This window comes from Glycine soja, chromosome 15 (assembly GCF_004193775.1).
Source record: "Glycine soja cultivar W05 chromosome 15, ASM419377v2, whole genome shotgun sequence".
In the NCBI taxonomy this organism is placed as follows: Eukaryota; Viridiplantae; Streptophyta; class Magnoliopsida; order Fabales; family Fabaceae; genus Glycine; species Glycine soja.
The window spans coordinates 18855178-18876499 of NC_041016.1; the positions used below are offsets into that span (position 1 = coordinate 18855178).

The 21322-nt window shown below is 31.1% G+C and overlaps 2 protein-coding genes across 2 annotated transcripts; one reads left to right on the forward strand and one right to left on the reverse strand.

Annotated features, from left to right (window-relative positions):
• Positions 1-686: 686 nt before the first annotated feature.
• On the reverse strand, positions 687-1607 carry LOC114387596. Its single transcript, XM_028347797.1, has one exon. It carries the CDS (start codon positions 1162-1164, stop codon positions 925-927), a length of 240 nt encoding a protein of 79 aa, XP_028203598.1. The 5' UTR covers positions 1165-1607; the 3' UTR covers positions 687-924.
• A 1492-nt stretch (positions 1608-3099) lies between these two features.
• Positions 3100-4081, forward strand: LOC114385926. Its single transcript, XM_028345958.1, has 3 exons — positions 3100-3374; positions 3474-3621; positions 3812-4081. Exons 1-3 carry the CDS (start codon positions 3100-3102, stop codon positions 4079-4081), a joined length of 693 nt encoding a protein of 230 aa, XP_028201759.1.
• The last annotated feature ends 17241 nt before the right edge of the window (positions 4082-21322 follow it).

The window sequence follows — 21322 nt, forward strand, 5'->3', positions numbered from 1 at the left end:
AAATCCAGATATTCCCGTATTCCAGATTCCTCCTTAACAAGAAACCGTGTCCCTTCAACATGATTTTGCCAGATTGATGCAATGATGCTTGTATAAACATCATATAGTTATAATTAATAAGTCCTTTTGTGCTATGCTTATAAAAAAAAGTCCCTATATGCTATTGTATGTGTAACTTGAAGAAAAGTAAAAAGTAACTATGGCAGGTGGCAAATACTGATCCAAGAAATCACCGTAAATTTGTGCTAGTAAAGGTCCTTGTATGCTATGGTATATATGTGTAACTTCAGGAAAAGTAAAAAGAAACCACTATGGCAAATGCTGATCCAAGAAATCACCGCAAATTTGTGCTAGTAAATTATATACATAACTTGGAAAACTGTAAAATATTTTGTACGTGTTTGGCTTTTTAACATCCAGACCTTTTTTTTCTTATTTTAATGTTAAATTTTAATCGAGGCAGTTTGAGATAATTGTTGCTGTCAAGAGGCCAAAACCTGAAACTATATACGCTGCCGCAAGGAGCTAAAGCAACATATTTTCTCAACAAAATACAGCATGTATCAAATATGTTCATGAACACATCAATGTCACAGAACACTCTCTCTCCACCACATGGAATGGCAAAAGAAATTTTAGAGACAAACAAGAATCCATATATAGATTTACAGGGGGGGACAACATAGTAAAAGTGTAAAACTAATCAAAATTCTAATAACAACGAATCCATTCTTACATTATTAATGACCACATTATTTTAGCTAATTAACAAGTGTCGGTTTCCCCCAAAACACATATCACTACTACCAAATGAGTAGAACCCGGCAGGAACCAACCAATAACACAACTGGTCTGAGTAAAAGAGAAAAAAACAACCTTAGCTACTTGCAAGAATGGGAAGCAATGAAAGAAATTAAGGCAATTTCAAGATGCAAATTGGCGTTCAGAGTCGGTGACTCGCGAGGCGTAGTATCTAGCAATGAAATCAGAGGCTTTTCTGTCAATGCCAGGCTCAGCAACCCAACGCCCTCTATCTTCATCACTTGCAAATATCCTTCTCCCACTGCCACTGCCTTCCCAGTACTCATCATAGCTACCACCACTTGAGAAACATGCCTTGAACACACTCCCAAAGGAGCAAGTAGAAGACCTCTTTGCTCCCATTGTCTCTTAATAACTCTATTCTTCTAATGATGTTTTTAGTGTCACTCTCAACTTCTCAAGTCTCAACACTCACAAACAAACAACCCCTTCTACTCTTTTCAATGATATTTCACCTCTAATTAAGCTGCTATATGACTATGTAAGTGTTGAGTGATTTCTTTATCTTTGTTGTAACTTGTAAGTAGCATTCAAACAGCTCTTAGTATTTATAGAGTGACACAACTTACACGGTGTTACTGTATTAGCTATCGTTCTAAGAAAAACTAAAAAAAAAAGGGTACATATTCCCTGATATCACTAATAAGAATGGTGGTTATCATGGATGTAAATCTGAAAAAGAAGCATAAGCGTTGTTGTCCCCTACTTTTGAATTGTCACGCAATAGTTCTCCTCCCCTAGCTAGGTGATACAGTGTACCCTACTTTGCTATGTTACTATTATTATCTCTTTGTTTCCCTAGATGCCTTCTTTTCCCTGTATAAATAATGCCTACAGAATTAGAATAATGCTTATATGCTTCAGATTTTACCCAAAATGTATGTGTGACTTTAACCATGGTAAGATGTAAGGTACGCGGCAAGGCGGGGAAAGTATGCTAAAATAAAGCTTATGCAGTTCGAATGAAACTTAATTCAACCAGCTAGTTATAACTTATTACTCCTAGGCTTTTGTCATTTATGCATGTTCATGTTCATCACTTTCCCTGTTCACACTGTTACCTTTAATCTGCAGCCAGTATTTTTTTCACCGTAATATTAGTGTAAAGTATTTATCAACTTAATTTATTGATGATTAATCTCTATCAAAAAATTTGATTTGTTTTGTTTTGAATTTTTTCTTTGAATTATGTTTTTTTTCACAAAATTCAAATCAGAGACTTTATTTAAAAAGATCAATTTCAATAGCACTTGAATCGACTTGATAATCAACCAATATATGGCATCACCCCGAAAGAATTTTATCATAACTAGTTGCTAAAATAAAACTTTGTCTCATATCTACATTTTATTTTTCAAATTCATCATTCAAGTCTGACAAGTTTTATTTTGGTGCATATAGTATATCTTTTATATCACATTAGTCTTTCTGTCATTTTTGACACTAACAATGTTAATTTTTGTTGATGTGACATCTTGTAATTTGTAATGTTTCACTAAATTAAATTAGAATGAAAAAATTTACGGAAAAACTACTAATATGGTCTAACAAAGAAACTTTAAAGGATCAAAATAAAAAAAATTAAAGTTAAAAACTAAAATGAAATCTCAAATGCAGAAAAATGAATAAAATGTGACTTTAGCCATGAAAAATATTTGTGATGCTGAATTTTTTCAACAATACAAAAAGTGATCGAATGATAATATATAAAGTTTGTCATATATATGGGTAAAAAGTAAATTTGCATATTCCCATTCTCAAGAGTTCTAGAACTGAGTACTTCAATTAAAAAGTAGTACGAGTCATATTCCATCTAAACAAGTTCATGAATAAAAATTGAATATATAAAAAAATATGAACGATAAAAAGCTTGTTCCCATGCAAGATTAAGAATTAATACAAACAATTGTATTGTATAAAAGCTAGGAAGAAGCATAACAGAGAATTGTGTCATTGGAGGATGATGATGGTTTAAAGGTTGACAATCAGGTTGGTTTTTGTGGCATTGCTGAAAAGTATTTTGACAAGCTTTTTCGCGCACTAATACTGAGCTGCATGGGGGTGTTAAGGTATGTGGACTCCAAAATTGATATGGTAGATAATGAAGCTCTAACCAAGTCTTTTGTATTAGAAGAATTTAAATATGCCCTTTTCCAAATGCACTTGGATAAGGCGTCCGGACCTGACAGATTGAGCCCGACCCTTTATAAACGGTTTTGGAATGTTTGTGGATTTGAGATTTTCTAGGCTTGTGTCTCCTGGCTGCATGAAGGGACTATGCCTCCTCACTTGAATGATACTAATATTGTCTTAATTCCGAAGAAGGAGAATCCAGCATCTATGAAGGACCTTTGTCCTATATCTTTGTGCAACGTGGTGTACAAGATCATGCTAATAGTGTTAGCCAATACGTTGAAGCCGTTGTTGGATAAATGTATCTCCGCAGAGCAATCTGTGTTTGTGGAGAACAGATCTATTATTGATAATGTGTTGGTGGCATTTGAAATGATCCATCACATGAAATGCAAGCACGGGGAAGAAGGTGGATATGAGTAAAGCCTATGATAGAATCAAGTGGGATTATCTAAAAGAGATCCTCCGAAAGATGGGGTTTTGTGATACTTGGGTAGCTTGGATGGGTATGTCTGTAGCTGGAGTGATGGAGTGGGTCTAGTTGTTTCGAGTAGGGGCCTTAGATATGGTGACCTATTGTCACCTTATCTTTTAATCCTCTATTGTGAAGGACTTAGGACGTTGATCAGAAGGGCGGAGGGGAGAGGAGATTTACATGGTGTTCAAGTACATGTGTAGAGGGGGCCCCTCCCTCTGACACTTACTTTTTGTAGGCAATTGCTTCTTATTTTTCACGGTAGACCTTAGAGAGAGTACTTGTATAAAAGATATTTCTGTCTACCTATGCAAGGGCATTAGGGCAGGAAATCAATTTAGCCAAGTCTGAAATTTATTTCAGCAGAAATGCTTTTCTCAGGCAACGAAGACTGAAGTTATGTCAAACATTGGCATTATGGAAGTCTTCGGAACTAGAAAATATTTAGGCCTCCCTTCAACGATAGGTGGGAAGAAGAAGGTTGTCTTCAATTACTTAAAAGCCAGAATTTGGAAGAAAATTTCAGTTTGGTCTGTGAAGCACTTATCTAGAGTTGGTTGTGAAGTTTTGGTTAAAGTCGTTGCTCAAGCTATACCTGCGTTCTATATTAGTGCCTTCCTCTTACCTGTTTCTCTTTGTGATGGGATCTAAAGGATTATCAACTCCTTCCAGTGGGAAAGTAATCATAGTTCAAGCAAAGGAATAAAGTGGCTTAGTTGGGAACGTCTCTCTATGAGTTAGGAATTTGGGAGTATGGATTTTCAACACCTCCAAGGCTTTAATCTAGCCATTCTAGCGAAGCAAGGGTGGAAACTTTCCATCGATCCAAATGTTATGATGTCAAGGGTTTTCAAAGCAAAATATTACCGAAAGGGATTCGTTTTGGGAGCAGCTTTAGGACACAACCCAAGTTTTGTATGGCATAGCATCCATGATTCTCAAGTGGTGGTTAGAGGAGGTTGGAGGTAGAGCATTGGGGATGGTTCAAGAATTAAAGTCTAGCATAATCCTTGGTTGAGGAACACTGTTAATTCCAGTTTGGTGAGTAATGTTGTCTCAGGCTTTGAAGATATGTACATAGCTGATCTCATAAATGAAGACAAAGGGTCATGGAATATTCAGGTCATAGCCCAATTGTTCCATCAATGTGATATTGATGAAATTCTATAAATTTCATTGTGCAGGAAGTGAGTGTTGATATTGTGTGGAATCTCATTACAAGAAAAAAAGGCTGTGAGTGTTCATATTGTGTGGAATCTCACTACAAGAAAAAAAGGCTATTTGCAGCAACATTTTTTGTTGGCAAATATTTAATATTGCTGCAAAAATTACTTTTACCAACGAGAAAACTATTGTTGCAATCCGTTGCAATAACATCTGTTGCGAAAATTTTTGCAGTAATATTTGATGTTGTTATCACTCCTAACACTTTCACAACGAAAGTTTCTGCTATTACTACTAACACTTTCGCAACAAAAAATTTTGTTATCACCACTTTTGTTTTCACTATGCAAATTTTTGCTGCCAATACATTATTGTTGCCATTACTTTTGTTTTCACAACAAACATTATTGTTGTCATTACTTCTACTTTCACAATGAGCATTGTCATTGTCACTTAAAGTTTTCACAACGCAAATTTTCATTGCCACAACCTTAAGGTTTCTTAACAAAAAATTTCACTGCCACAACTTTTACTTTCACAACAAACATTATTGTTGTCATTACTTATGTTTTCACAACGAACATTATCATTGTCACTTTATATTTCCACAACGAAAATTTTCATTGCCACTACTTATGTTTTCACAACAAATATTATTGTTGCAACTACTTACGCTTTCACAGACAAAAATTATCGGTCACTTTAACACAATTATTGTTGTCATAACTGATTTGTGGTAATTACTAAAGTCATCATATTTTACATATGATAACAATTATTGTCTCTACATAAAGATAAATTTTCTTAACAATTATTGTCATTGTAATAAAATATATTTTGTCAACAAATAAATTCATTGTAATATTTCTTTTTCTAGTCACATTAATTGTTGTATATCTTTTTTTAAATAACAAAAGTCACAATCATAAATTATCAATTCTAATCAATGTATATATCATTAAATTTCTTTTATTAATAACTTAATTCAATTTTTAAAATTTTATATTAATAAAATAATTCAATTATCATAAATAATTAAAACAACATCAATGTAAAAGTATTAAAAAAATATAGACAAATGATATCAATAAAAGATAAAGATAATGTATGTAAACTTGATTGAATATCACGAAACATCATTCTACATAATTTAATTATTAAGAAAAGCAATCTCATCATTAAGAAATAACTAAATAAAAAAAGAAATAACTAAAAGTTCAAAAAAAAAAAGAAAAATAATTTGTCTAAGTAGTGCAACAATTATTCCCCTTTTAAGCTTTACTTTAAATATCTCATAATGCAATAGTTGAGTGATCACCAATTGACCTGCAATTTTAGCATAAATAAATCATTAATTCAACATAAACACATAAAAGTCAAGAAGGAAAAGTAATGGTATATTATTATACATGTTAATAATTTATTAGGCTTATTCTCCAAAGCCAACTTTGTTGTTTCATATTTTTGAAATATTGGTGAAAGTCTACATCTATGACTTCAGTATTCCCGTTGTGAAAAGAATAACATCTTTAGTGTGCTCTGCATCAACACCATCAACATCAAAAGTATCTTGTACATGATAAATAAGTTAAACTAATTAATGTCAGGTTAGGCTAATGACATGGAAAAAAATATGTACAAAAAGTAAATTTACCAACACTTTTGTAACTATCTATTCTTTTGTAGCTTCCAGAACTTGCTTCCACTTATCAATGTTAAAAGGAGCAAGCTTTTGAACAACAATAGAAATTTCAATGACAAAATCTGCAATTTCTGGTCCAACAGCCACCATCTTATCTGGTGGAATGAAAACACGCAATTTGTTTCTAGCACTCTTCCTCTCATTTTTTACAACACTTAAACCATAAGTTACCCCCCTTCCAACTTTTCTTGTATTTGTATGTCCTTTTGCATTTTTCACCCAAAAAAATTATAAGAAAACTACCATTATGATAGAAAAATTAAGAATATATATAAAAGAAATTCAAAATCAATAAAAAATAGAAAAATAATTTAACATTTGAAAGAAATTAAATAAAACTATATGTATCTTCTTCTTCTTGAGTCATGGTATGATGTGAAGAATTTGGAAATCTTGAACGTGAAACATAGCTTGAGTGTGCTATAATCACGTTGTTGAGGGAGAGTTACATCATTACCCTTTATGGCCGTAGGGGACAAGCCAAGAAATATCTCATTCTTGCACCATTTTTTGTCTTTCTTTTTCTTTTCTTTTGTCAACAAACAAAGCATATTGCTTCTCAACCCGTAACCATCTAACATATATGTCATAGATGGAAAAAGAAAAGTATGTATCATGAATAAGGAAGATAAATATTGTAGTTTTTAATAGATTATATACTAAAATATAATGTTGATATTATATAAAATAAAATACATATGTTGTTGATATTTAGTTTTATTTTGAAATTTTGTTTCAATCTTTTATCATTTTTTTAATTTAAATCAATATTGCTCTTGTGATTTTTTTATTTAATAAGTTAGATATACTACCATTATTACACATCTTAATTTGAAAATTTGTTTTAACCCTTTATCTTATTTTTTAAAAAATAATTCTTTATATTATTATAAAATTTGTTTAATTCTTTATCTTTTGAATATAAATTAAATCTTTATCTTTTAATTTTTTCTATATCTTTTGAATATATATTTTTTTGTCAATTAGATTTAATTCTATGGATATAGAGGAATTTAAAGACTTTTTACATTAAGAGATAATTGGATGGAGAGAGGGTCGAAGACTCTTTAAATTCCGAAATAGTTGAAGCTAGACTCTATGGATTCTAAGAAAGTTGAAAACTCTTTAGATTCAAAGAGAGTTGAGAACTCCACCGATGCATAGAGGATCAAAGAATCTTTAGAGATAGTTGAAGACTCTATGGATATTGAGAGAGTTCAAAACTCTTTAGATTTAGAGAGAGTTCAAGGCTCTTTCGATAAAATTGCTAATACAACACCTATATCTTTTATATCAGAGAGGGAAGAGAGGAAAATGTATAAACTTATTAGAGACATGTTAAAGATTTATCTTCCTTATTTTTATTGAAGTTTATGAATTTGTTTGCTTAAATTAATTTTATAGTTTGTAGTAATTTATTTATTGAAACTGCTTTTTTAAATACAGGAAAAAGTGGAACATTATAGAGGAATAACCACAAGCTTGATTTTAGATTGATTTCTTTGGTTGTTTTCTTGGAACTTTCATAATATTTTATTTGTTGTGGATCATATTGTTATGTTTGTAACTAAATTTAAATAAGATTTAAGTAAAAAAATAATTTCAATGAAAATAATAACATTTTTCTCGTTTTTCTCTCATGTTCTTATATAGTACCGTACACTTTATTTTTATTCTTATAGCATACACCTTTATACTATATAATAGATATCTTAAATATATTTTCACAATATTCTTAAATATATACTTAAATATAAAATAGATATCTTATTTTTTACCCAATATATTTTCACAATGTTCTTGTTTTCACAATATTTTTATTCTTATAGCATACACTTTTATATTATATAATAGATATCTTTCTTTAATACCTAAATTCCTATAATTTAACTGTATCTTACATTCAAAACTGAGTATAAAGGTAGAAAAATCCTAATCGAGCTAAATGTTTTTTTACTAATTTTTTATATGTTTCTTATCTTAAACTTGCAAATCGATCAAACAATTTATTTATTATTGATAAATATAAATAAAATTTATATTTTAGGATGACCCTAAAGTCATTGGTACAAATGTACTTTTCTAATTAACAACTATCAATGTTGTTGACAACTAATAATTATTTTCTCAATGACAATAAACAATAAACATGTCATAAAATGTATTTTTTCTCAACAAATCTAATGTTGTTAAGATAAAAAAAATTACATTTTTCAGCGACTTTAGAGGTAGCTACTATAAGTTTAACATTTGCCAACGATTGGGGTGTTATTGGTATAAAATAATAGATTTTCCAGCAGTTGCTGCAAAATTAGCTTTTCCCAACTAATTTCAAAGTTGTTGGTATAAAAATATATATTTTTCAGTGAATGTCACTACTATAAATGTAACTTTTTGCTGATGACTTCAACAATGTTGTTGGTATAAAATATTATATTTTTCAGCAACAATGTTGTTGGTATAAAATATTATATTTTTCAGCAACCTTAATTGTCGTTGTTACAAAATTAGCTTTTTCCAACTAATTTCAAAGTTGTTGCTATAAATCTAACTTTTGTCAATGACTTTGATGTTGTTGGTATAAAATATTATATTTTCAACACCTTTACAAAATTAACTTTTTCCAACTAAAACAGTACATTTTTCAACAACTTTAAATTTTGTTGGTATAAACTATATGTATTGACAACGACAAGATTTTTGTTACGATAAGTATAACTTTCCTTACGATACCAATGTCGTTGGCAACAAAAAATTGAATTCGCAACAACAATCAAATATTCTTGTGAAATGTATATCATTGCTAACAACTTATATTATGTTGCGAAAAAGTCGTTGCGAATAACCTTATTTCTTGTAGTGTTACAACACTGATGGTTATTTCTCAACCAAATCAACTTATTTTTTATCATGCAATCTCTACTGGATAATAATCTTCTCAAAGTTCAAGGTAATTGAAACATTATTTGGAAGCTGAAAGTTTCAAATAAGGTTTGGGTCTTTTTGTGAAGGGGGACTAGAGGTTTGTTTGCCCACTCGCCAGCGGCTCTAATGAAAGGGAGTTCAGTGTCCCCCTTGTCATTGTTTTTGTGACAGGGATTGAGAGAATGAATAGCACTTGTTTGTGGGGTGTCCTCTTGTTGCTATGATGTTGTGGAACCTTTGGTGGAGGCCGAACAACAAAATCTGGGAAGACACTGATCATAACGTTGTTACTGTTAGCCAAAGAGCCAAAGAAAGCATCCCTGACAGGGAGAGAGCATGTGTGAAGAAGCTGCATGTTGTTCAACAACATCTTAATTTGCTCAGGACCTTGACAGAAATCGTGAGTAGGTATGGTGAAATGCAACATTGATGCTATTGTTTTTGGTTTGTAGAAACGTTTTGGGATTGATCTTTATATTAGGGATGATAGAGGTTTTTTTGTGTTGGCCAAGACTACAGTTTTTTATGGTTCTATACCAACAATAGAGGCTGAAGCATTGCCTCTTCACCATGCTATCAGTTGGATATTAGGGATGATAGAGGTTTGATTATATTGTGTTTGAGATGGATTGTTGTGGGGGCAATTATCCCCACCAAATTATTTTTTTGTGTTAATGTTTATAAAACAATTGTCCCCATAAAAAATTATATATTGCCTCCATTGCACTTTTTTTAGCCCAAGGCCCAAACTAACATAAGACATTCTATACAAAAACTACATGATCAAACCCAAACCATTTTGTCCAATTCTCATTATTGTTACGTTAACACAAAAAAAAAAAAATCACACCACACATTGCATAAAACACATTGTTTCATGTAACGTCCCAACAATAATCTAATAATTATTTAGATAAAAATTATCTAAATATATCTTTTATTAAAGGAAAAGATAGATTAAATTGTTCTAATATATTAGTAAAGCAAAAGATATAATTTCAAATTATATACCAGGCTTATATAAGAATAGACAATTCATTTTCCTATAATCACACAAATAAACAGTTTCTCTTGGCATTAGTGGGTTGGTCAAGGATTGAGAATAAAGAAAAAAGCAAAGAAATTCTGTTGAGGTAAAGATAACGAAGAATTCGAATTACTTGATTCAAGAGGTAAGTAAAACACATATCTTTTCAAAACTTCCATAGTATAATTCTTTTAGGAGTGTTTTTCTTTTAGTGTGTTCTTGATACCTAGAAAACATGAGTAATGGTATTTTAGTGTTGGTTATTTTAATGAAGGGCATTATAATTTACACACTAAATCAGTATTGACACTGAAAAAATCATAGAACATTTTGAAAGTATGAAAATGTATAGAGGACAATTGTAATTTATAGAAGTTTAAGTATTTTAGATTTCTTTTATCATAATATTTTATATTTTACAGTATCTTGTGATATTTAAGTTTTGTAAAAATATTAAAAATTATTTCTTGCTTCCATTAAGAAATTTTTTTGGATCCGTTACTAATTATAGATATGTAGTAGATGCCATATTATGAATAGGGGTGAGTAAACGGGCCTAGGTCCATGGACTGGCCTGTGGGTAATGGACCATTTTTTTAAATAGTCCATGGTTATGCAATATTTTTAGGCCCCCTCCGCTTAATCCACAGACTGTGTAGGTTTGGCCCGCGGGGTCCGCGGGTGGCTCATAAGCCCACTTAATCCATGGTTTGAGAATCCCACCAACTACAGCACCTTAAGAATCCCACTTAATCTAGATCTTTCATTGTTGGTTTGTGATATTTTGAGCATCTAAATTACAACTATGGCTTCCAAATCGGCATTTAGTATTGGCTCACGGGTGCTTAACAAATATCGAACTAGGCTTCTTGGTGATATGTGCAAGCCTTGATATGTACTAAAAATTGATTACTAGGATTTGATGAGCAAGGTAAATAATATGTAATAATTGTTGTCTTTTAATCACTTAACTTGAGTTGATTCTAATATTTATTATCCTTTTGAGTTTTAGGAAAAGAATATGAAGATGTGGAGATGGAGAAGGTTCAAGCTACTTCAAATATGGAATCATTTGTTATTGGAGATGTTTAAGTTTCATATTTTAGATTTATTGCTTGGATTTTCTTTTGTTAAGACATTATTTATTTTATTGATGTAATTGACTAGTTGTTGATATTTTATTTACATTTGTGTTGGACTTAATTTGATTGTGTTGCATTTTTATTAAAATTGAAATTCTTTTAAAACAAGGCCCGTGGACCGGCCCGTTTGACCCGCGGGATCCACAGGATGGGGGTGAACCAATTTATTAGGTCCGTATAAGAATGTGAGACGGGTTGGCCCAATCCGCTGCCAATGCGGACTTATGCAGACGGACCTTACACGGGACAGGCCGGCCCGCTTGCTCATCCCTAATTATGAAACTGTACAGTGCAATCTCAAATTGGTGCAAACCCTTTAATTTTGAAGAGTGAAAAACCGACCAAGGTAAATAATATATCAATTAATTTTTAGACATTGAGAAGGTTTTGTCCCTTTAATTTTTAGCTCACTTGAAGTAATCAAGCGGTCTAATTTAACTTCTGAATAAATTAAAAAAAAAAACATTTTAAAACTTTCAATTGAATGTATATATATATATATATATATATATATATATATATATATATATATATATATATATATATATATATATATATATATATATATATATATATATATATATATATATATATATATATATATATATATATATATATATATATTCAGCATTGTGGGGACAATTGCTTCCACTAACTTTTTAGTTTTTATTTATCTAAAAGGTATGCATAATTATTAATTATTTTTATAATTTAAAATATAATAAAATAAGCCTATTCATGAAATATTTCCCCACAAATTCATTTCTATTCATGCTCTTTTTATTCTCTCAATCAAACATTTATATTATTATTTATTTTCATTTTTAGATATGTATTTTACATATTATATTTGTAATTGATAAAAGATCATCTCTCATTCATTTTAAATTACTTTTCTTTTATCTTTACACATATATAATATTTGAAATTTTTAATTGTCTATCATTTTCAATTTGCATTCTATCTTCGTCTTTCAATTAAATTTCAATAGTAGTTTCCAAAATAAATTATCAATAGTTAAAAATAATCTTAAATCATAATTTAAGTTCTTCATTGTAAATTCAAAATATAAATTATATATTAAATTATGTTTACTCTTTTATTGTTACTATGTTATCAGTACGGAGTATTCACCAGTCTTGTGATGACTAATATCCATTGAGGAATCTGGTCATCTTTGGTGAAACTCAACCATATTTTTTTATCCACAAGGTTCAAATTGCTTAAGAAAATCGAGTCAAGTACCACTAGAATTAACAATTTATTGATTAGCTATATTTATTTATTATGAATTATAATGTAATTTATATATTAAAAAAGTTTTATTATTTAAATTTAATTATATAAAAATAAACACTTATTATCTATCATCCATAAACTAAAAAATAAATTCTCTCGGACAATTTTCGATTCCTATAAATCATACATACATACATACATATATATATATATATATATATATTCTCCGACACTAAATTCTTAGATCCTGTGCGCGTATTTATTAGAGTCATTAATTAAAAACAGTTAATAGTATTACTTAAACAACCACTTGTGTTATATTATGTATGTAAAGTTGGACCACGTACTTTTGTACCCGTATAGATTTCTCTTTAACAAAACAAGCTTTGTAGGCTTGCTTTCTTTGTGCCTTTTCAGCTTTACTTGACATATGGTTCGTATTATGTGCTTTAATTTCTTATTGATGTTTAATTAGGAAAAGGCCTAAGCATAGGTGTGTGTAGTGAAGGCTGAGATTTTCCCAGAAAATTCCTACCCCTTGATCTCCCAACAGAGTTCCCTCCCAACAGAGTGCCCTCAAGCTGTCTTACCTTTCTGAGAACTTAGTTCTTAAGGGATCCTTAAGGAAGAACATAGTAGGTGCGTACATCTGGTACAATTGAATTTTGATGATACAAAGCACAAAATTATATATTCCTGTTTTGTCTTTTGTTGTACTATATATTAGTCATTTGCAAAAGGTCTTTATTGGTTGTAATCACTTATGATTAATTTTTGCTTCCCTTTGTTTTGAACATTTATTCATTGGATCATGCTAATTAGTATTTAGGACATTAGTTAAAAAATTAAAAAAATAATTATTAAAAATTATATAAAAATATATTTAAAAGTTATAAGAAAATATTTTTTTTATGTATTTTACTAAAAAAATATTTTTTATTTCCTTAATCAATATCGATATGACCTCACTACATTAGCATTTGACTTGTTCATTTGTATTCAATTTGAGAATGATTAAGTAGATATATAATATGGCTACAGCACTATGTAAGTTAGGCAGATTTAGTGATATATATAATTGGATCTTACTGAATAATGTATTTAATATATTGGTTAAACAATTAAAAGAAAAAAAATATTTATTGTAAAGATCATAGTAAAAAAAATCATAAATAACATAATTTTATAAGTCTCAATAAAAAAAATTCTTTTCATTTTTTAACTAATATTCTAACAACACTAGTTAATTAGTGTTTTCCTATGTAATATTTTATACATTTTCTAACATTTACTTTTCCCGACATAATACGTCGAGAAGCTCAAGATTTGGTAATCTTCCAATAATTGCACATTAATACTCAACGCAGAAACTTTCAGCCCACCTGCCTTCGAGTAGGGCTTCAAGATGGAATTACAGGAATCTCATTTTAATTATAGGTTTTTCTCAAACTTGTTTAAGCTTCGATACTATTTTTGCTAATTCTCTAGTTATTTCGAGAATTAATTATTAATTGTTCTTAACAAGCAATATTATTATTTATAAAGTATAGTTATTTTCTCTATGATATACTTTCCTTTGATCCTTATTATAAGGTACTTTAGATCAAATCATAAAGATGAATTATCAATAACAAGAATTAATGAAGTTAATTTTATTGATTATTTAAAAAAATGTTACTAATGTATCAATTTGATTCTTATTAATAAGCATTAACTTGTTATAAGTAATGTAAAAAATTTAAATTCTAAGAATAGTATGCACTACTATCAATAAAAAACATAAATACTAAAAGTATTTAATACGAACAAGCAAAGGAAAAAAAAATATTACATAAAAATTGTAAAATACCTTACATATAAAAAGGATCATCACTTCCTTCTAAATAATATCCATGATAAGAACAAGAGGGAATATCATTTTAATAAAACTTAAATATGTATTTTAAGTAAATTATTATTAACTCAAATAAATATTATTAATGTGAAATTTTTGTCTACATTAAAATATTTTCATTCACATGCCAACATCTTAAAAAAAACTAGCTTTCACACCTGAAGGTATGTTTCTGAATTGCAAAAGAACTCTCCCTCATCTTTTGATGGAGCATATGATCTTTATGTAGCAAAAGTCTAGTCTTCCATAAAATAGTGAATTGTGTTTCAAAAATGTGATTTAAAAAACTTGTTTTTGAAACTTTTCTACCCACGTTTATTAAGGTTTAATTCAAAAACAGTGAGATATAATATTAAACTATATATCATGTAGAACACAATTTCATATCCATATCTGTTGGTCCTATTCCATTAGGAAGATGTAATTATGCATATAAACAAATCCAAAACAGTAGTACCAAAGAACAACAAAATGCATTTGACAGAAATGTAATTATGCAAAAAAATTACTTTCAGCAGTGTAACAAAAACGCAGCAACAGATTGCAACAATTGTGCAGTAAAATGAAGCAATAAAACGCAACAGAACAGAGGAAAGTGCAGCAGCGAACAACAGTAATTATGCAGCAAAATAAACCCAAGAAATTGAAATGTAAAAAAATTAACAAGAAAGAAAGAATATAAGAGAGCAAACAAGATTTACGTGGTTGGATCAATGTGACCTACATCCACAAGAGAGAGAAACTCCACCATGAATAAAAAATTCAGATCAACATACAATAGAGAATCCTTGAATTTGCCCCTTTAACGTTTGAGATGAATGCACCACAAATTAAACCCAAACTTCACACTCTATTTTATCTCAAACCCTTGATCCCCCGCTCTTGATTTTCACTTTTCTTCTCTTTTTCTTTTTCTCACAACAAGCTTTTCTTTGCTGCCTGTCTCTCAATCTCACATTGCAGCACACACACAATGGCGTAGCAATGGTGGTAGTTGACAACTTTGATTCTTGAGGATTTCTAGCTAGCATCCTAGTGAATCAAAGTAGTGGATTATTACTTTTTCATTTACCCATCCTTTTAGTCCTTAGGGTTGTTTGACTCATACTAAGGTGCATCAACACAAATATTCAAGTGACCTAACAACTTTATATCTTGTAGAGGGGGACACTGGACAACACAAACAAAATAATGTGAAATTTACTACAATACTCATTTAATACTATTATATGTCTTAATACAACAATTTCAATAATATTGGTGGTGATGATGACAGCAACGACAATGGTAGCTATGGTGGTTATAGTAGTAATGATAAAAATAATCATGGTTGCAATGATAATAACAACAACAATGGTGATTATAGTAGTTGCAGAGACGATGGTGGTAACAACAATGGTAGTAACAGTAGTGATAGTTGACAACTTTGATTCTTGATGATTTATATAGCTAGCATCCTAGTGAATCAAAGTAGTCACCTATTACTTTTTCATTTAGCCTACTAGTTTCAGTCCTAAGGGTTTGTTTGTCACATACTAAGGTGCATTATCACAAATATTTAAGTTACATTACAACTTTATATCTTGTATTGGATAATACACAACACACGCAAAATAATGTGAATTAGAAACATAATTTAACCAATTAAAAAAATTGATCCATCACACAACTTAATCCAAAGATATATAGACAATCTTTATCAAGCATCCTAGAAATGACTCTATGAGTTACATCATCCAAAAATACTACCTTCATTTCTTTTTAACTGTCTTGTAATGTTGTTACGTAAAAATCAAGAAATATAATAAATTTTCTTTATTCTAATAAAATAATCATGGGATTTCTTATTTTATTTACTTTCATTTTCATTCTACATAAATGTAAATGTAAATTAATTAAAAATTAGAAGAAAAATAAGAATATAGTTAATAAAATAATAATTAATGTGATCTTAAATTTTACAAATGAAGATAAATAGAAATAAAAATTCTTCAAAATTTGAAAACTAATAAAAAGGAACTGAGAGAGTAGTAATAATTAATGTGAGCGCGTAGTTGGAAAGCATCGTAGATTATTCACATATTAAATTTGCCAATATGTAGAAACATCTACAACTTAGTTGAGATGAATAAAATTTTGAGAGTAATGTAGTGCACTAATTATCAAAAGGCAAATTATGTTATTTTCATGCTCAAGGGCGGAATCAGAAAAATGGTAGAGAAGAGCCAAAGGAAGGATGACGACGATGGAACTCATTCGAAGTTGAAATATGCTAGAACCACTTTCATGGATAAATACTTTCCTTAAAGTGCTAAATGTCAACAAGGGTTAAGGGGGATAACTTTCTATAGCTTTAGTAGGGACTATGTTGGTGGGACAATGTGTGGCAAAATTTGAGGGGCTATCAATTCCCCTTATTTACAACTTCATCATAACGAGGAACGGAAGGAAGTAAAACTATAGTTAAAGGCTAACATCCAAAATATTATTCTGCCCCTAAGATTAAAGATTAAACTCTAGTCCATAAGTTTCTCGTAATAACGCGAAATGTTGTCAAGGTTGAAGCTGATAAACAAAGAAAATATTGGAAAAGAATGAGGAAGGAAATAAAGCATAATAGACATGTAAGGGAAGGGGGAAATACGAAAAGGGAAGAAAATGCAAGCTACTATCTAAGGCCTAACGTTATGTTTGGAAAAGACTTCCAGGAGCTTATTGTCAATAAGATTGATAGCCAGATTATTTGTCATTATTTGTGCAGATTTATTGACCCTTTAAACCAATATATTTTGTATGATTGCATAGATGTAATTGTGTAATTATATCCTTAATTACTTAGCCCAACTGTAGGTTACCATATATAGTTTTTTTTAGCAAACTTCAAGACTAGAAATCAGATTGTATCATATTATTTAAATGAAATTCTCTAGAGGAGAGCACACAGTTTTCATCCAAATTTTCTCTAAATTTAACATGGTATCAGAGCCTATAGTCCATCTTAGTTCTTGCCTATTATAGTAGGCTCGCCTGTATTGGCAGGCATCTGGAGGGGTGTTAGGAAGTTCCATATTGCTTGCCTCAGTTCTTAGGGTGCAACTTATATATTTGTTGGGCAACTTCATTTAATGCCAATTGGTTTTAAGTTGAAATCTAACATGGTATCAGTCTAGGTTTCGATCCCAACCAAGTTTTTTTTTTCACAGCGCTCCCAGTCTTCGAGTTCCTAGTTTACTGTTCATGAGAGGTACTGTTCACGTAGTGTTGTTCTTGATTTCTCGAGTTTTTTGTTTTTTTCTCCTCCTGTGATCTTTTTTTCTTAGCATCATGTCTACTGAAAAATATGATATCCTCTTTGTTCATCTTAATGGAAAGAACTACTCCACCTGAGCATTCCAATTTCAGATCTTTGTCAAAGGCAAAGAGCTTTGGGGTCATGTTGACAGAATGGATCCTGCTCCTGACAAAACCATGCACAAGGAGGCACATGCCAAATGGGAGGTCAAAGATGCACAGGTCATGACTTGGATCATAGGCTCTGTTGAGCCTAATATCATCCTCAATCTTACACCCTTCAACACTGCAACAAAGATGTGGGACTGTTCCGAAATAGTGTACTACTGCGAAATTTATCAGCAAGTGTACTGAGTCACAAGTAATATAAAATGGTAAGAACCGAGTATCGAATCACAGGGAGTTTGTTTCATTCAGAAAAGCGTTCATTCAATAAGTAGACATTTGTATAAAACCAGGAAATAGAACTAAGCAAAGATACTTTTTGTAATCCTAAAGTTAACTACAAAATTAACTACCTAAATGTGAGAGATAAAAAAAATGATTAAAACGTTGGGTCCTTTTACTGAGTAACTTGATGTAATTAAGTATTTTTCTCTATTTAAGGTTGTTTATGTGTTCTATGCTGAGGGAAACTACCCCAAACCATGATTCCTCGCACAAATGGGCTAATTCTATTTAAACCTCGTTCCCGGATCCCTTGTTGAACTTAGCCTAAACAAATTGCATTAAGATTACAGCATATTGGAAACTAAATCCCTGCACTCCGTGTCTAGACATATAGTTCTCTAGCCTGCCCTATCAAGTTCTAAGGATTTAAAACACTTTCCAATGCTAAAAATCCTAACTTTACACACACATGGGTGATCAGTCCTCAAGCATGTAAGAATTAAATGCAGATAGAAGCAATGGGCACATAAAAACAAGTTAAAATAGATAGTAAAGAGTTTTGCATCAAGGCTCAGCAGAAATTCCCAACAAGAGCTTTAGCCTTCCATGACAAGTTATCACCTTTCAGCTACAATAGGGGGTTTTGGAAGCAAAATTCATATTACACAGTGGTGGGGATGTCTCCTCCACCTCTAGGAACCTAGAAATCACTCTAACACCTAGAATCCTCTTGAAAGCTGAGGTTTTTGGTGCTCCCTTGCCCTGTTTTCCTTTGTTGCATCGCTCACATATATCTCTATTGCTTTCTTCCCAAAAGATCTCTCCTTTTTTCGCCAACTTCATCTTTTAAGGGCTTTTTTTCCTCGAAGGCTCGCTAAGCGCCATTTTTGCGCTAAGCGAGAGTTAGTGAATTTTGGCTTAGCGAGCCAAGCGCGCTTAGCGTCAAAAGAGACAAATGACTCGCTGGGCGAGCTGATGGCGCGCTAGGCGCGTGCATGCTTGGTATATTCTCTTCCAAATTCTCCTAACTCGCTAAGCAAGCTGTGTGTCTCGCTTACCGGATGTTGCTCGCTAAGCGCATATGCCTCGCTTAGCGAAGCACCAGCTGCTGCAACCTTTTTCTTCTTCATCTTTTCACCTAAAACTGAAGTTGAACCACATTAATTCACAATGAAGGGAATATCTATTGAATAAAAACTAAACTAAACATAAAAATATGTACAAACCTACAAAAAGAACCATAAATTGGGGAAAAGACATAATTTTATAAATCTTTCCGATATAAAAGTTAGTCGTAAATGACGACTAACAACTCCTCAAGTGATAAGATCACAATGGTTATTCAAAATTGTATTTGTTCAAAAGAATTCAATCACATGAACACAAGTGGCAAGGAATGCTTTCAACCAACAGCTTCTCATAGAGATATGCATAATTTCAAAGATAGGAACATGATTATTAAGCAACACAAGTGAAATAAGCTAGCAAGCAAGACAAATATCAAGGAAGGTTCATCAAGCCAATGCCTTACACTCACTGTTTCACTCAAGCACAAGTGCTTAGGCAATTTCTCAATAAATAACCAACACAAGTCCCAACTTTTGAATTTTATCTCATGACGTACAATTACAAACACACAATTTGAATCCGAAGGACTTTCTAGGCTTGTAATGAGGTTGGGCTGCAAACAATTCATGGTTTTTCTAGGATGCAAAAGCTTAAGTTCTAGGAGAGCATTCATCCTTAGATCAACTCTTTTTCTTTTTATTCCAGCTTCAATTACTTTCCTTTTACATTTAAGGCACTTAGCTTCAAATAACAGCCCACACAACTTTTATTCTTGAAATTTCTTTTTCTCCTTTTTTATTTTATTTTAGCAGCTTTTATTTACTGCTTCTAGACAAATTTCTGTGTGGTTGTTATTTGTCTTACCACTCTTATCATCACCCAACAATCTCCCCCAAATTTGGGACAAATTTGCTTTGAACCATAATGCTCTCCTGTAGAAGCAAGCTTCATGATGATGAATTAAGTATGATTCAAGTAGTTTTGAGGATGACAAAAAGCCCAAAAGAATGATGTCAATATTGAGTCAACAAGTTGAAGATCAAGATTAAAGAAAAGACATCAAGAAGAATCAAGATTCAAGAGAAGATGAATTCAAGATTCAAGAGAAGAAACCAAAAAGCAACAAGTCAAGACTTCACAAGGGAAGTATTGAAAAAGATTTTTTAAAAACCAAACATAGCACAATTTTGTTTTACAAGGAAAGTTTTTCCAAATTTTTCTAAGTTACCATAGTATTTACTCTCTGGTAATCGATTACCAGTGGTAAAGTTTGATTTCAAAAGCTTTTAACTGAATTTGCAATGTTCCAAATGTTTTTTAAATGGTGTAATTGATTACAATATATTGGTAATCGATTACCAGTGTATCTGAATGTTGTAATTCAAATTCAATTGTGAAGAGTCACATCTTTTCATAAAATGCTTTGTGTAATCGATTACATGGTTATGGTAATCGATTACTAATGACAAGTTCTGAATAAAAAGTCAAGAGATGTAACTCTTCCAATGGTTTTCTCAAGATTTTCTTAAGGTTATAACTCTTCCAATGGTTTTCTTGACCAGACATGACGAGTCTATAAAAGCAAGACCTTGACTTGCATTCAAACAACTTTTACAACTCTTAAGAACTTCTTGAACAACTTTTGAGATTTCTTGAAACTCTTTCTTCTCATCTTTCTTCTTCTTCCTTTGCCAAAAAGCTTTCTAAGTTTTCTGTTTTCCAAACCTTTTTCTTCTGCAGAAAACAAAAGTGTGCTATATCTTTTCATTCTCTTCTCCCTTTGCCAAAATGAATTCAACAAGGACTAATCGCCTGAATTCTTTTTGTGTCTCTTTTCCCCTTTTTCCAAAATAACAAAGGACTAACCGCCTGAATTCTTTTGTGTCTCCCTTCTTCCTTTTCAAAGAATTCAAAAGGACACAGTCTGAGAATTATTTTGATTCTTCCCTTTCCCTTAAACAAAAGATTTCAAAGGACTAACCGCCTGATATATCTTTTGTTTCCCCTTTACAAAGATTCAAAGGACTAACCGCCTGAGAACTTTGTCTTA